The following is a 14437-nucleotide window of genomic DNA, read 5'->3' as shown; positions in this document are numbered from 1 at the left end:
ATTGAGGAACTGGAATTAGCTAATACATGCGAAATTTAAACGGACATATATTATACTGTAGCTTATAATGTATATAAGTAAACTGTAATTCAATCATTAATCAGATCATTTATTTGTGTATTATAAATCCTATCATCTGTTGGGTCATTTACCTATGTGTATAATACATAAAGGTAAATGGAAAATTCAACCATTGATTTGATCCACCTGTATTTGTTGATAGAGTATATGCCATAGTGAAAATGGTTAACTCATACGGTAGGTGTAAGAGCCCAGTTACATTGTGCACATTTTGCAAATGATCAAGTCCTAACTGCTTTATCTCTAGGTCACATGTAAATCGAAATCTATTTTGCAGTTCATCTGCACTGACTGCCTCAGTTTCTGCCTGAATTGATCTCTCAAATCACATTGTATGTCACATCTTAAATTTTTAAGCAGAAGCTAAAGGTAACTACCAAGAGGAGTACCAGCCAATCCTCGGATAGCGTAACCATTCTTCGATACAAACCCTGAACCCATGGGCTCCAACTACAAGAAGCCATTCCTGTTGCCATGTTCTTTGCTAAAGATGCATCATGCACCGAGTAAGGAACTATATAGTTTTGCATGTCGGCGAGAGAGATCAGGAGATGGTTCCTAGAGACGTCGATGAATTTGACTTTCCTAGCTATCAAGGTCGTCAATCCAATCCAAACCTTGGTGTAAAGCTCGGTCTGCAAGGAAATGCATTGATTAGATACGTTCCTCTTTTTTTCAATCCAATCCAGTCCTAATGGTAAAAGGATGCAAATTGTAGCATTGAGTAAGGGTAAAAACATGTTATGACGAGCTTACTGGAAGTGACAACACAATATCACAATATGTTTCCACGCCCATTCTGTTTTGTCCATTTTTCTCTTGTAAATGCAATTTTCCTTCGATTATCGACTTTTCGAAGTTAATGCTCAATGATGAAATGAAAATCATAAATCACTACCAAAAGTAATTCCAGACCATGTCATGGATATACACCTCCCACACCATAAGATTGTAGAGGAAGAGCTCGGTAAAGATAATGCTTTCACAATCCTCAGCATTACTTTCAACATGGTTAATCATTCATATCTAAGGCTTATAAAATGTTTCAGCTTGTTCTCCGTTACATTTCTTGGTTGACTACGCAAAGTGCAATAAAAAAAGTTGATTCCAAGTCAATATCAATGTTACCAGAGATTTTGTATATTCTAGACCCTTGGTTTTTTATATATTTATGTGCGTGCAAGTCCTCGAGCAAAATCTTATTGTGGAATGGTTTGAGGACAGGAAATAATCTCAAAAGAATGGAACCTTTCAAAATGCAGGCTTTCTGAACCACAAGGAGATTCCACCCTCATCCATTATAAATACTTTACAACTACTTTTCAACGTCCATTAGTATCACTCAAGAATTACAATAATTCAATAGCACTGATAAGAACACCGATAACTGCATTTCAAGGTAATACATCAATTACCTCCTGGGGAGGCAAACCAGTATCAAAAGTTCCATCTGGATAGTATCCGAACCAAGATGTTTCCTTTGGTATCAGCACAGTGTCTTGCTCAAACTAGAGGGAAATAAAAAGAGTTAGCATCACAAAGCTGCGAAAGTCGAGTCCAAAATCAACAACATATACAAAACTAACCATAATAAGGACTAGGTTCTGCAAGCTAGCAAATCTTTCCTTGTAGGCTGAGTTTGTGTCATCCACAAGTGCATTGTTTAATTTTGGGAGAAATCTACAGCCTCTTAGATATAGCAAGGTCCTGCAGAAATGAAAGGCAATTCACACGTTGCTTAATTGAAATAACATCTACTTTTTGACCCAATAGCAAGCGAAATGAGATTTTGCATTGAGAAATAACATCAAACATATGAAACTAAAAACAGAGAATCAATGAAAATATGCATTGCTCCTATGTTATACGAAGAGTATTGTCGGCCATGCCTATTTTGATATGGTTATAAAAAATTTTGACTAGATAACAGAGTAAGAAATACAAAATTTGGGCCATCAAGAAGATATAAACAAAAAGTCATCCTATCTAAATATTTTCTCTCTTGACAGAATCATACTCACCGTTATATCTTCACGTAACCAGCGGGTGCCAAGTGCTCCTGTGATTGTACGAAGGTTTCCGAACAAAACAAGAAGATGCGGTTAGTGAAGTATTAAAGAAGAGAGAAAATTAGTTGGCACACTATTTCAACAGTGGACATGTAAAGAAGCCACCTGTTGATGGTGCAGAAAAAGTTAGCCTGTATAAGACTTTGAGCAACACTATCCTCGGGTATCGTTATAGTAAAAGGGTAATGTGAATCAGGAAATGACTAGTAAGACCAAGCCAAACCTGGACATAGTCAGAGTAGACCCCTTTTAGCTCAATCAAATAGTCCACAAGAACGCAGAAGATACCAGAATGTAAAAGAAGGAAAAAAAAAAATCAAACTGCAGTGATATAAGCAAACTTCAACCCCCATGAGACCTCAACCAAGGGAACACTAGAGAATGGCGTATCCTAATGCCAAATCAATCTAAAACCACGCCAGAAACGCATGCACAAAAATAGTTGCAAATAAATATAGGAAAGACTTGAAAAAATGATTTTTTTTCTTGCCCTTGTCATGTACAATTCTACCGGAGAGAACTACTCTCAAATAGCCAAACAAATTCTCAAAGGCTTATGTTCATGAGTCACTATAACCAAGTTTGCCGAGCCTCGTCGAGTATATCTTCAAATGAATTCAATCCCCAGCAGCTCTTTATTAACGGAAAAGAAGAAACATGAGAAACAATCCAAAGGAGTCTTATTTTGAAAGCGTGACATTATCTATGTAAACATAACCATAGCCTCTGCTTTGCCTATAATAATATTACATATTCAAATGATCGCTAAAGTTCCACATTCTCTGCAAAACGTGTCCCATCAAAGTAAATCTGAATTCCGAGGAGAACATGCGTGCAATGCCTTTTTCACTTGGCACTTTTGATAACTCCTACTCCCCTGGAACAAAAAAAGAAATATTGTCAACACCTGGCATTATCACATGCAAAGTCACAAAAACAACAAAACAATCTTCAATTGACACCTCTATGGTAACCAATCAGGAATAAGTTGATCTTGTGTGACGATGATAATGATGATTGTAGATAAAACAGTCGTCAAATTAATTCCCCTCAAAAAGAACAAAACTCAGAGAAGTTATTCCTTCTGTACCAAGCAATCTCAAAGGCAGACATGGACTATATACACTCCTATGGGTACATCTTCGAGATTCAAGCCCTCAACAAGAATAATTTCCTGTAGCTCTAGCGTAGTGTCAATTTCTTGAGCCTAGACTTCATATGAGAATGCAACGATGTGAAATTCGGGCAAAATCATCAACAATAGTTTAGGTCTAAGATGGCAATTCAGCAATGACACAAGGTCATTCTTAACTTGGATGGGGAAGATTGTCATACGTCAAATCAATTTCTTACCCAGCTTTCGAGGAAGATAAGATGGGATGGAATCAAATCATCATATGCGGTAACAGACAGGTAATCAATTCATGCATTGAATAGCACAGTGCAAGATTGCATCTCAATCACAGACATGTAATAATCTACTAGTTGCAGAAGAAGAAAGAAAATAGATGATGAAGTTGCACTATTTCTCAGGAGGTGGGTTTAGTAAAAAATGAACCTGCGTAGTGCTCAAAAGCCTTATAGCAACATATGCTTGAGCAGTTTCTTACAGACCCATGTCTTTAGATATCAACCGAATATCATGTGTTCATGTTGACAGTTATTATAGCACCATACTGTGACTCATGTGTCATCAAGGAGAAAATCAAATAAGATGAAAGTATGCATTTGTTGCCATGCCTAAGAAAAATAACATTTGCTTGTAGTGAAGCTGCAAGTAAAATTTGGTGGTAATAGAAAAGGTAGCTACCTAACAGAGGAATATATCCTAGCATGGTTTCTGGGTAACAATTAGGAAACATCATGAAGTACACTATAAATCAGTGAGTCTTGGTAAAAGGTGAAGATAAGATGACAATGAAGCAAACCACCAAACACACACAAAAAAAAAAGAGCTTTCTCACTAAGTTTGCATCAGAATAGTAAAGAGGGACGAAGGGACGAATCCTACCAACAAGTTTAATGTCTGTGTTCTCTACCAACCATTTTGCTCCATCTCTCATGAACCCCACATGGCTCGTATTGAACTCTTTTTTGTAAATAAGCCATCTGAGAATGAAACAGAGCACAAATCAAATTTGTCCTTCTAATCATAAAACTCACTAATACAAGAGTATACTAAAATACTCAGATGAATGCTCCAATAGCACATGCATGGGCGACATGATTTCCAACAATTTGGAAATCCCACATTAGTTCAGCTGACCACTACCCATTAAAGGATGCTTAGGAGCAGAAGTTTACTTGGCAGTATGTAGGGTTCTGAACAACACCCATCTCACACCCTTGGGAATATGTGAAGGCTCCATCACTTCAGCTGCAGGAAGTAGTCTATGTCATTCTTACAGAATTGGCACTATGTTTTAATCTCAAAGCTGTCGGATCAAATATTAGTAAGTGCCTAACTATATTCTTGAAAATAAAAAGGAAAAATCCAAGGGCTTGTTCTCACACCAAGACAAGTATTCTACTTGGTCCATTACAAAGTTGACCATATTAGAATCTAGCTAGAAGAACTAGTGTATTTACCAGCAATGGTCACTACCGGGACAACTAAATTGTGCAAGAATTTTACTTCTGGAAGGAATAAATACTCCCAATATTCTCGAATAGCTCATATTTCACCAGAAAACAAAATATATGATATCCATAGACAATAAAAAAATAAAAGTTGGCAAATAACATGCCAAGCCCTAACACACAAATAACTAACTAAAATGGATACGGAAAATGCATCCACTACTGTGAAGCACCCAAGTTTCCAGCAAATCGGTCAAGCAATCAAACCTACTAATGATGATGATGATGATGACAACAACAATAATTTGGCAGTCAGCATGTAATTTTGAAAGCAAAGTTAGAACCTAGCATTATTATTGCGAATGAGTGAATTAGAGAAACCATACCACTGTTCTTACATGAAGGTCATCTTATGTACTCTATCTTCTGACATTTTTTTTTCTTTGTATTTTGCTTTTGAACCTTATACATAATTCTACATGCATAAGAAAAGAGGAATAGATTCAACGGATCGTACATGCCCAAAGTGAGGATATTGCCGTTCCACACCGCAAGATTCAACTCCCTTTGCCCTTCAACGAGCGTGAACACAAACTTCTCTTGAAATGTCGGGTTTTTACCACCGTCTGCACACCAAATCAAATCAAATCAAAACTAAGATGTCCATTCACACAGTTTTCCCATTTAGCTCAACACAAGAAACTTCACCCATCAAACCACCGTAACAAAACTTCATATCCAGATTCGAACAGGGAAAGAGGCAATTGCGCAAGCATTTGGTGTGCAATTTTAAAATTACCAGTTGCAAGTTACGGTGCGAAACTTAGTGTTACCATATTCCAACCAGCACCGATGAGGCTCTCGGAGGCGATCATGGTGGAGGCGGAAGCAGGGGTGGGGGTTGCGGCAACCCGCCGAAGAATGCAGCGGATCTAGGAATCGGAGCCGCCAATGGGAATTCTGTGTATGATGGCGGATACGGCGGCAGCGTTTGAGTTACCACCCCCGAAACTCTCCACTACCATAGATTCTCTGCCACTTTAAAGGCCCCAAGTGGTTTAGACCTTGCACTCTTTTTAGATTACGACAATTTATTACCTCGAGCTTCCGTAGCTCTTTCAATTTCGATAGGCCTGACATCCTCTCCATGGAAGGGCAACAGATGACTGATAGGGAGCGAAGGGATCCCAATTCTTCAAGGCCACGAATCTCGACTAATGAACGGCAACCTATCAGACGTACCTCCCGTAGATTCTTCATGCGCGACAGATCAAGTACTTCTGGAAGGAACTCACAATCAACCATCTTTAATAATCTCAAACTTTTCATTTCCGACTGCGACGGTGAGTCCAATTTTCTAAGCTCACAGCACTCCATACGGAGTTCCTCCGACTCCGCATCAAATATACTCGAGAATTCTAGCGAACATTCATAGAATGCCAAGAATGACAAGTTTTTCAAATTGGAAAAATCCAGTGATCGTGTGGTCGCCAGATCTTGAAGTCGTAACTCTCTTAAACTAGACGGGAGCCGGGGGAGGAATTGCACGTATTTGCAGGACAATGATAGTGTTTTAAGATGAGATTGGGTACCGATGCTAGTGGGAAGAGTGGCGACAAGTGGTCCCTGTTGAGATAGGGAACCAATTCTAGTGGAAACGCCATGGGCTATCAAGGAGGAATACCCGAAATAAAAAGAGCTCCATATCAGCCAAGTCAAACTTGGGGGAAGCTCCGGCAATTGTTTCAGCTCGGGACATATTTCTAGCTTAAGTATTTGGAGATTAGAGAGGTGACTCATCGTGGTCGGTAATCCGGATATACATGTGTTTGACAAGTCTAGGATCCTCAAACAGGACAGTCTCCCAATTTCTTCGGGGATTTCGCCGGTCAAGTTGCAACATTCGTGAGCATCCAACTCTTCGAGCTTCTCCACCAGCCCAATCGCACTTGGCAATTTTGTAATCCCTTCTATGTCTCTCATCCTTAATACCTTCAGTTGCTTTAGATTGCCGATTGAATCGGGTAGGTGACAAATTCTCGTCCGTGACAAATCCAACTCAACTAATGATTGTAATTTCCCAACTGAATCTGGAAGTTCCTTTATGTATATGCTAGATAAATTCAACCGCGTAAGTTTCACCAGCCCTCCAATCGAGTATGGCAATTTGTTGATGTTCCTATCTGCTACATCTAAGGTCAATAGTGACTGCAAATTACCAAACGTCTCCGGAAGTTCATGTAGCATTTTAGGCATGACAATCTCTGTCAAAGCTTGTAGACTTCCTATTTCTTTAGGCAACTCTTGAAGAAACTGACATCCCCCCAAGTTCAAAGAAGTTAGGAGCTTTAATTTACCAACGGATGGGTTAATTTCAATTAAGTTGGAACAGCCCTCAAAAACCAATATCTCCAAGGATACCCACGTAGATAAATCAGGTGTTCTCTTTAAGGATTTGCAGTAGCTGAGATTTAGTACTTTTAGTTTTCTGGCCTCCTGCAAAACAATTGGATCAATATATATTGAGAAACGACTTGTAGGAAAAAAAATGGCAAAAGAAATGATATGCGTATGCAAGGAGTAGGACTCAAATCATACTTTGATTTGGTTCCAGCCAATCCATTCCTCAGAAATATGGCTACGTGAAAGGTCAAGAACGACTAAATTAGTCGGATGAAAGTTTGTTGCCTCAAACTTGGGAGGGCAACTTTGCCAAGAAATCCATTTTAAATTGAAGAGAAGATTATTGAAGTCTCCAACAAATAACACCCTATCCCCCTGAAAGAACCTCAGGTTCCGCAAATTAGCAAATTCATCATGCTTTAGAATAACGTCTTCATTTCCATGATATCCTGCAGACAGTGCTTCTATTTTCCGACTTCCCTGACAATGGAAACACCAAGAAGTCCACATGTGAAGGTCAAAAGCAAACAATTTTGAGCGCTAATAGCGATTAATTTTTCCTTTTGCAAGAATAGTACGTAACAATTCATAGGAAAATAAATTGCTATTCCCTTATTGTACCTCTTTCAGCTGCAGAATGCTCAGGGCTTCCTTATGATTCCACACTCTGCTACGCTCGCGGGGATCGTTGAAATTCTCTTGACGGACAATCTCCCTTCCGAGGTCCCGCACTTGATCATGCATCCAGAAAGTATTGTTGCCTTTGATTTTTATCAAGGACATGAGAGAGAGGACTTCAAGGGAATCGTGTGGGTGATATCCACATTCATCCCACATGTACAGAGGGTATGTTTTGTCCCAACCAACAAAAAAACAAGCTATATCCATAAATACTTGCTTTTGTGCATGATCTAACCTTTCATAAGATACCATCAATTTTTTTTGGACTCCCATGGGAGGAGCTTCTTCTAGCTTCTTCAATGTGTCTACCCATATTTTTTTGGATTTACCGCTAAGGGATGAACCTATAATCTCAAGAGCCAATGGAAGCTTTCCCAAAGTAGAGACAATTGCCTTTGAAAGGGAGACATAATGGTATGGTGGAGAGTCTCTTCTAAAAGCATGCCTACTAAAAAGCTTAAGAGCATGATCAAATTCCATTGCATGTGCTTCGTAAGTCCAAACATTTGCAAACTTTTTTACAGGGCCTTCATCTGTTGCTTCTCCCTCAATCATTAGGACACTTTGGTCCCTAGTAGTTATGATAATTCTACTACCGGAACCAAACCAATTGCCCTTTTCTGCTAATCTTTTGAGTTGCTCTTTCTCATCCACGTCGTCAAGAACAATGAAAACTTTTTTATTGCGAAATACTCTCTTAATCATGTCAATCCCATCATCCACGTCGTGAATTTGGTCGAGGTTAGAATGAGAATCGAGGAACTTGGATAGTAACTGTTTTTGCAAATGTACCAGACCATGACGTCGTGATGACTCTCCGATGTCGGAAAGGAAATTGCAGACTCGGAAGTGAGAAGACAGTCGGTTAAAGATGACCTTGGCAAGTGTTGTTTTGCCAATCCCGCCCATTCCATGGATTCCGAGGAATTGTACGCTATCTGATTCCACATGCAACATTTTGATTATATCTTCTACACGATCATCAACTCCAACCAGATGTTCAGTCACATTTTTTTTAAATCCGATATTCAGCTTAGTCAACACAGTTTGCTTTACAGATTGTATCAAATCTACTTGGCTGCCACAACGTAACAACCATGTTAGGGATAAATTTGATATTGTAAAACTACCAATTGCCCTTACAATTTGCAAAAATTAGCAAAATAATATAGACGCCCAAACCATCCAGATTTTTCCCAATGTATCTCCGCTCCCCCAAAATTTCAGTCACCACAATATCGGACCATGCCACTGCCACGCCGCTGTCGACGTCGCTCGCCTCCCTAGGTCATCACTGTCCCATTCTAGTGCCATTGCCGATCGCACCCCGTCAACCTGCCCATCTTGGCCTTGCCACAATCCTCCACATCACGTAGGTTGTGGCCTTGCAACTGCCGGGGATGGCGTCATCGGCCTTGGGTGACTTCAGATTTGGGGTCGCCCAAGGTCAGTGACGCCGGATATGGGCTCGGTGGCATCAGACCCGACGTCCAGATCGGCCAGTTGCCTCAGAGGAGGCTTCTTGCGGCTTGGTGTCGGGCTGGCGACAAAGAAGTGGCAGCGACCGCTATTTGAACTAAATAGAATCGACCGCGACCGCTATTTGAACTAAATAGAATCGACTAGATGAATAGACTATAATTTCACCAACAATACCACAATTATACTAAATAGAGAGGAAAACGAAATCTATGTATGACAGTTGAAAAGTTTAAGACATTTACCCTTGATCTTTTTGCCAGTTCCATCCCTTTTTCTTGCCCACCTCAACGAGAGCCTTTTCCCATGACTCTGCTTCAGCGCACCCTGTCTTCTTACGCTTTGAAAGTGGTTGTTTGTACAAGTATGTTTTCAACTTGACATCAGCAGGTTCCACGTTCAAGAAAATCGGCAGAATCTCTTTGTTTCCATTTGATTTCGAGGTGCACTCGACCATGTATGCGAGCTCTCGGAGGCACCAATCACTCGAAGCATAATTCTCTGAGAATATGGGAATGTAGATCTTGGAGTTCTCAATTGCTCGTAGAAGTTCACCACCAATTTCCTTACCGACATGGAGGGATTCATTGTCCCTAAAGACGATGATCCCAGCCTCAACCATGCCATGGTAAAGATGATCGGTGAATTCATAACGGGTGTCCGCTCCTCGAAAACTCAGAAAAACCTCATACGAAGATCCGGATGATACCTGTGAATTCGTCCCTTTCTCCATTGTAGGATCTCTAAACACCAAAGATATCAAATCTTGTCTATCTCTCAGGGAAGTTTGCTTTGGGTGTGCTTGGATCTGAGCAAGGGCTGTCAATATAATAAGGTCTCTCGGTCTCTGGCGTCATGGAGCACGGGAAAACTTTCCATGAGTCATCCGAGAAGTTTCTAGGAAGTTTCCTAAAAGTTTCCGTGGATCGATCAATGGGTTGTCATCCTATAAGTTTCCGGGTCCCATTCATTTAATAACAAATTTAAAATTAAAATTATCATATATGTGTCATAATATTAACACCACTTTAAATAGTATAAGAGACTGAAAATAATCACTCACATTATTACTTAGTTATAAAACAACGTGACAAACTTTGAATGCTTGACTATGCCCTACCTTTTCAAATAATACTTTATAGTATAAAGAGCTAGATCCCAAACAAATATGATTATCTTTTATATGGATCTAAATCCCAAACAAATATGGAAAGATATATGATATCACAAATTTAAACATAATCATATAAAAGACGCCGACAATGTTCCGGATATATGGAGATTCGACAAATCGAGGAACGTATCAACCAAGATTACACAAAATCAACTCAAATATATCTAGTATCCCATTCAAAATGAAACCAACTTGAGTTTAGAAATTAAGCTGTGAAACAGCCTAGATAATCAGATTTAGTAACGGAGTGAATGTAGAGTGCTATGAACAATATGTTTTTGATTTGCAAAATGGGTTGATTTGCAAAATTCTCAATATAAACTATTTTATTAATTATGATCTAACTGTGAGTAGCTTAATATATTTTATTCCAAATTTTAAAATTGTAACTCTTTTATCTTAAATTTTAAATTAAAAATTCAAAAGAATATAATGAGAGGAGGCGATGAATTATCAAATTTAAATTAATCCCGATTGGTTAATTGTCTGGAAAGCACACTAAGTCCCAAATCATCGTTGTTAGCTAACCTACTTCACAGCGGGTAACACGAGAAAGCAAGCAAACCAAAGTCTTCTACTATCGCTTCGTTGCATTTTCCTGTCCTTTTCATCCGACCAAAGAAGGGGAGAAGGCAAAAGCCTACAAAACCCACTCAATAGAAAGAAAGAGAGAAAGAGAGAGAGAGAGAGACTCCGGCGAGGAATTAAGGATGCATAGAGAAGAGACAAACTAGAGGTAGAGACGGAACCAACGTGACTGACTGACTGACTTGCAAGTGAGAACCATTCATGGATGCAGGATGCAGCAATAAAGAACCATAAAGAATGACCTAGAGGGACAGAAAAGGCTATAGATTGACCCAACACTTTCTCTTTTAACCACTTTTTCTGGCCTGAAATGAGGTCTCGATATAATTGCAAACATCTCGAATTTTTAAAACTAGGATTACCAAGGTCCGGTGATGGGCTGGGCTCTCATCTATTTATTTATTCATTTTGGCTTTGTTGCTTTTTGACGAAAACATGACCATGTGCCGAGTAAAACGAAGCGAGAACCCCGAGATACTTCACATGATCTCGGCGAGGAATTAAGGATGCATAGAGAAGAGACAAACTAGAGGTAGGAGACGGAACCAACATGACTGACTGACTTGCATGTGAGAGCCATTCGTGGATGCAGGAAGCAGTAATAAAGAACCATAAAGAATGACGCAGAGGGACAGAAAAGGCTATAGATTGACCCAACACTGTCTCTTCTTCCCACTTTTTCTGGTCTGAAATGAGGTCTCGATATAATTGCAAACATCTCGAATTTTTGAAACTAGGATTACCGAGGTCGGGTGATGGGCTGGCCTCTCATCTATTTATTTATTCATTTTGCCTTTGTTGCTTTTTGATGTTTTACCATGTGCAGTAACACGAAGCGAGAACCCGGAGGTACTTCACATGACAATACGGTAATACATTTCTAACTAATGTAATTAGTGACATTACATCGATCCTCCATTTGAAATGAACTTTATGATGCATCTTGTTTATCAAAAACTTCATAAATGAGCCTCTCTCTTTCGACCATCACCATGGATAAGAAAAATGTTACATTATTGGGATATAACACTCGAGAGATTAATAGAATAGATATTTAGAAAGCAAGAATTGATTCAATTTACCTCCTTGAGATATGACATGTTATCTATATATAAAAAGATAATGATGCGTCACGGTTTTTGATTAAGTAAGTCATGTCAATTAATCGAGCAAATTTCAATTCTAAATTCTGTTAAACAGATGATCCTGTTGTTATTTTCATTGTGACATGAGATTTTCGAGTTTTAAGGTCGAGATCCATGATTCAATCGAGGCAGCTATCCATCAATTTGTCTTCTTTATCAACAAATTCTTGAAAATCTGTCATCCAATGATTTCTTGGGAGAAAAACACAGCATTAGACGTGTTCTTTACCCTTTTTATTAGTCTCCCCCCTCCCTCACCCTTAGGCAGACGACATGACAAGGTTGACAATTGAAGCAAACCTAAGTAGCACCGACACACAACACGACATGACACGACACGCTGACACGTCATTTTTTAAAAAATAGAGAAATTCGATACATTGTATATTAAATGTATATTTTCATAATAAATTGTCATTTTTATTATTATTTCAATTAAATTAATTTGATTCAAATCTACAAATAAATAAATAATAAAAAAAGAGTGTCGGACGAGTGTCAATGTCTGACACGTCCGACACGCGTCCGACACAACACGGAGGCCCCTAGAGAGTGTCCGTTCTTCCTAGAAGCAAACGCAAAATAGTTGCGCTTATAATGCATATCTATTCGTGTGAGTTTTGAGACGTCGATATTTTCATTAAAACAAGTCAAATAATCTTAATAGAACAAGAACCTAAAATCCATATCAATATGTGAATTGAACGTGTAGTTGTGTATATTCAATTTTGCAACATCAAATCCTTTTTTATGGGTCACAATATCTTCTTTAAATCAAGTCACACCTTTGGTTCTAGATGTTTCCTCGTCCCGTTCGTTTAGGGCGCGAATGGTAACCATTCTACTCCAGAAATCAAATTCTTGCCAGAAATTGATTTCCGGAATTCTTGCCAAAAATTGATTTTTGGAAGAGAAATCTGTTTGATAAAACATAACTAATTTTACTCCAGAAATCGATTTCTGGAAAAGAAATCTATTTTTATTTTTTTATTTTTTTGTGCACCTCAAAAAAAATAAATTTCACTCAAAGTGGATACCCAAAGGTATTCTAAGCCATTTTATGAAGTTTTGAAATTTTTAATTTTTTGATTTTTTTGGGCACCTCAAAAAAATTAAATTTGACTCAAAGTGGGTGCCCAAAGGTATTCTAAGCCATTATGTGAAGTTTTTTATTTTTTATTTTTTGATTTTTTTGGGCACCTAAAAAAAATTAAATTTCACTCAAAGTGGGTGCCCAAAGGTATTCTAAGCCATTTTGTGAAGTTTTGAAATTTTTGATTTTTTTTATATTTTTTGAAAAAAATTCACCAAATTTCCTATTTTCCCGAAATTTGACTTTTTTTATTTTCTAGAAATTTTTATGAATAAAAAAATTAGTGAGAAAAAGAGAGAAAATAGGGAGAATGCATTCTGGAAGAGAGAAGCTACAAAAAGTAACTTCTCTTTTTCTTGCCCAAAACTCATTCTGGAATCAAGAATGCATTCTGGAATCAAGTATTTTTAACAAACGCATTTTTATTCCAGAATGCAAAAATTGCTCCAGAATGCATTCCGGAAATTTTTTAACAAACGCATTTCTGTTCCGGAATCCATTATGGAGCAGAATTTCTACTCCATAATGGATTCCATGCGCGCCCTAATAACAAATTTAAAATTTGAAGCCTAATAACAAAGCTACAAAATCACGGCACAAAATAAAAAATTTCAAAGCTTTAATAGAACACCAAGATGGTTTTTGAGCTTCTCTTAATTTTAATCATATTAGAGAAAATTCAGAATCTCCTCTAATTTTGTATCTGTATCTAATACATTTCGCATTTTATGATATTTGAAGCAATGTTTGTCTTTAGACAAAATTCTTAAAGTAAAAGATTAAACTACCACTCTACTACGGACGATTGATGTGTTGTAATCGGCCAATCCACATGGCCCATGTACTATGCATGTCATCGTAATTGGCACGTAAAATATTTCAATGCACTTTGTCCATTCATGAAAAACATCAATATAAGAAACCAATAGAGCGTTAACAAATGTATTTCTAGCAAAAAAAAAGTGTTTACAAATGTAAGTCGAGCAATTGGTTCAAAATTGTCCTAATGGTCAATGTCATAATCTTGCTTAAAACCGTTGGCTGCCAAGCAAGCCTAATACTGCTCCATGGAATCATTAGAGTGAGTCTTAACTTAATAAACCCACTCGCTAATTTTCCTAGGTGGAAGATCAATCAAATCATA

General features: G+C 38.1%; 2 protein-coding genes across 2 annotated transcripts in view; both read right to left on the bottom strand.

Moving 5' to 3' along the window:
• Positions 1–186: 186 nt before the first annotated feature.
• LOC115666413 (disease resistance protein RPV1-like) lies at positions 187–10026 on the bottom strand. Its single transcript, XM_056309185.1, has 10 exons — positions 9539–10026; positions 7755–8892; positions 7329–7613; positions 5829–7226; positions 5575–5662; positions 5248–5356; positions 1668–1788; positions 1497–1589; positions 471–716; positions 187–207 (listed from the first exon to the last, which is right to left on the bottom strand). The coding sequence occupies exons 1-10, from the start codon at positions 10024–10026 to the stop codon at positions 187–189; spliced, it is 3987 nt and encodes a 1328-aa protein (XP_056165160.1).
• The window catches only part of LOC115662680 (disease resistance protein RPV1-like), a 60628-nt gene continuing 46403 nt past the window's right edge, over positions 213–14437 (bottom strand). Inside the window, exons 8-11 of the mRNA XM_056309325.1 lie at positions 2256–2373; positions 2103–2140; positions 1497–1788; positions 213–716 (exon numbers count right to left, since the gene is read on the bottom strand). The gene's annotated coding sequence lies outside the window, so the exon portion shown is untranslated. The remainder of the gene's footprint in view (positions 717–1496; positions 1789–2102; positions 2141–2255; positions 2374–14437) is intronic.

Source organism: Syzygium oleosum, unplaced genomic scaffold, assembly GCF_021117445.2.
Source record: "Syzygium oleosum isolate NSW1041296 unplaced genomic scaffold, Sole_v2.1 Sole_v2.03, whole genome shotgun sequence".
NCBI classification, from domain to species: Eukaryota; Viridiplantae; Streptophyta; class Magnoliopsida; order Myrtales; family Myrtaceae; genus Syzygium; species Syzygium oleosum.
This window is presented reverse-complemented; position numbering and strand designations above follow the sequence as displayed.

Coding starts and splice junctions, on each gene's coding strand:
- LOC115666413 (XM_056309185.1), bottom strand. CDS start 10,026: ATGGAGAAAGGGACGAATTCACAGGTATCATCCGGATCTTCGTATGAG. Junction 7,227..7,328: donor TTGGCTGGAACCAAATCAAA/GTATGATTTGAG, acceptor ATTGTTTTGCAG/GAGGCCAGAAAACTAAAAGT. Junction 5,357..5,574: donor CGAGAGCCTCATCGGTGCTG/GTTGGAATATGG, acceptor TTTGGTGTGCAG/ACGGTGGTAAAAACCCGACA.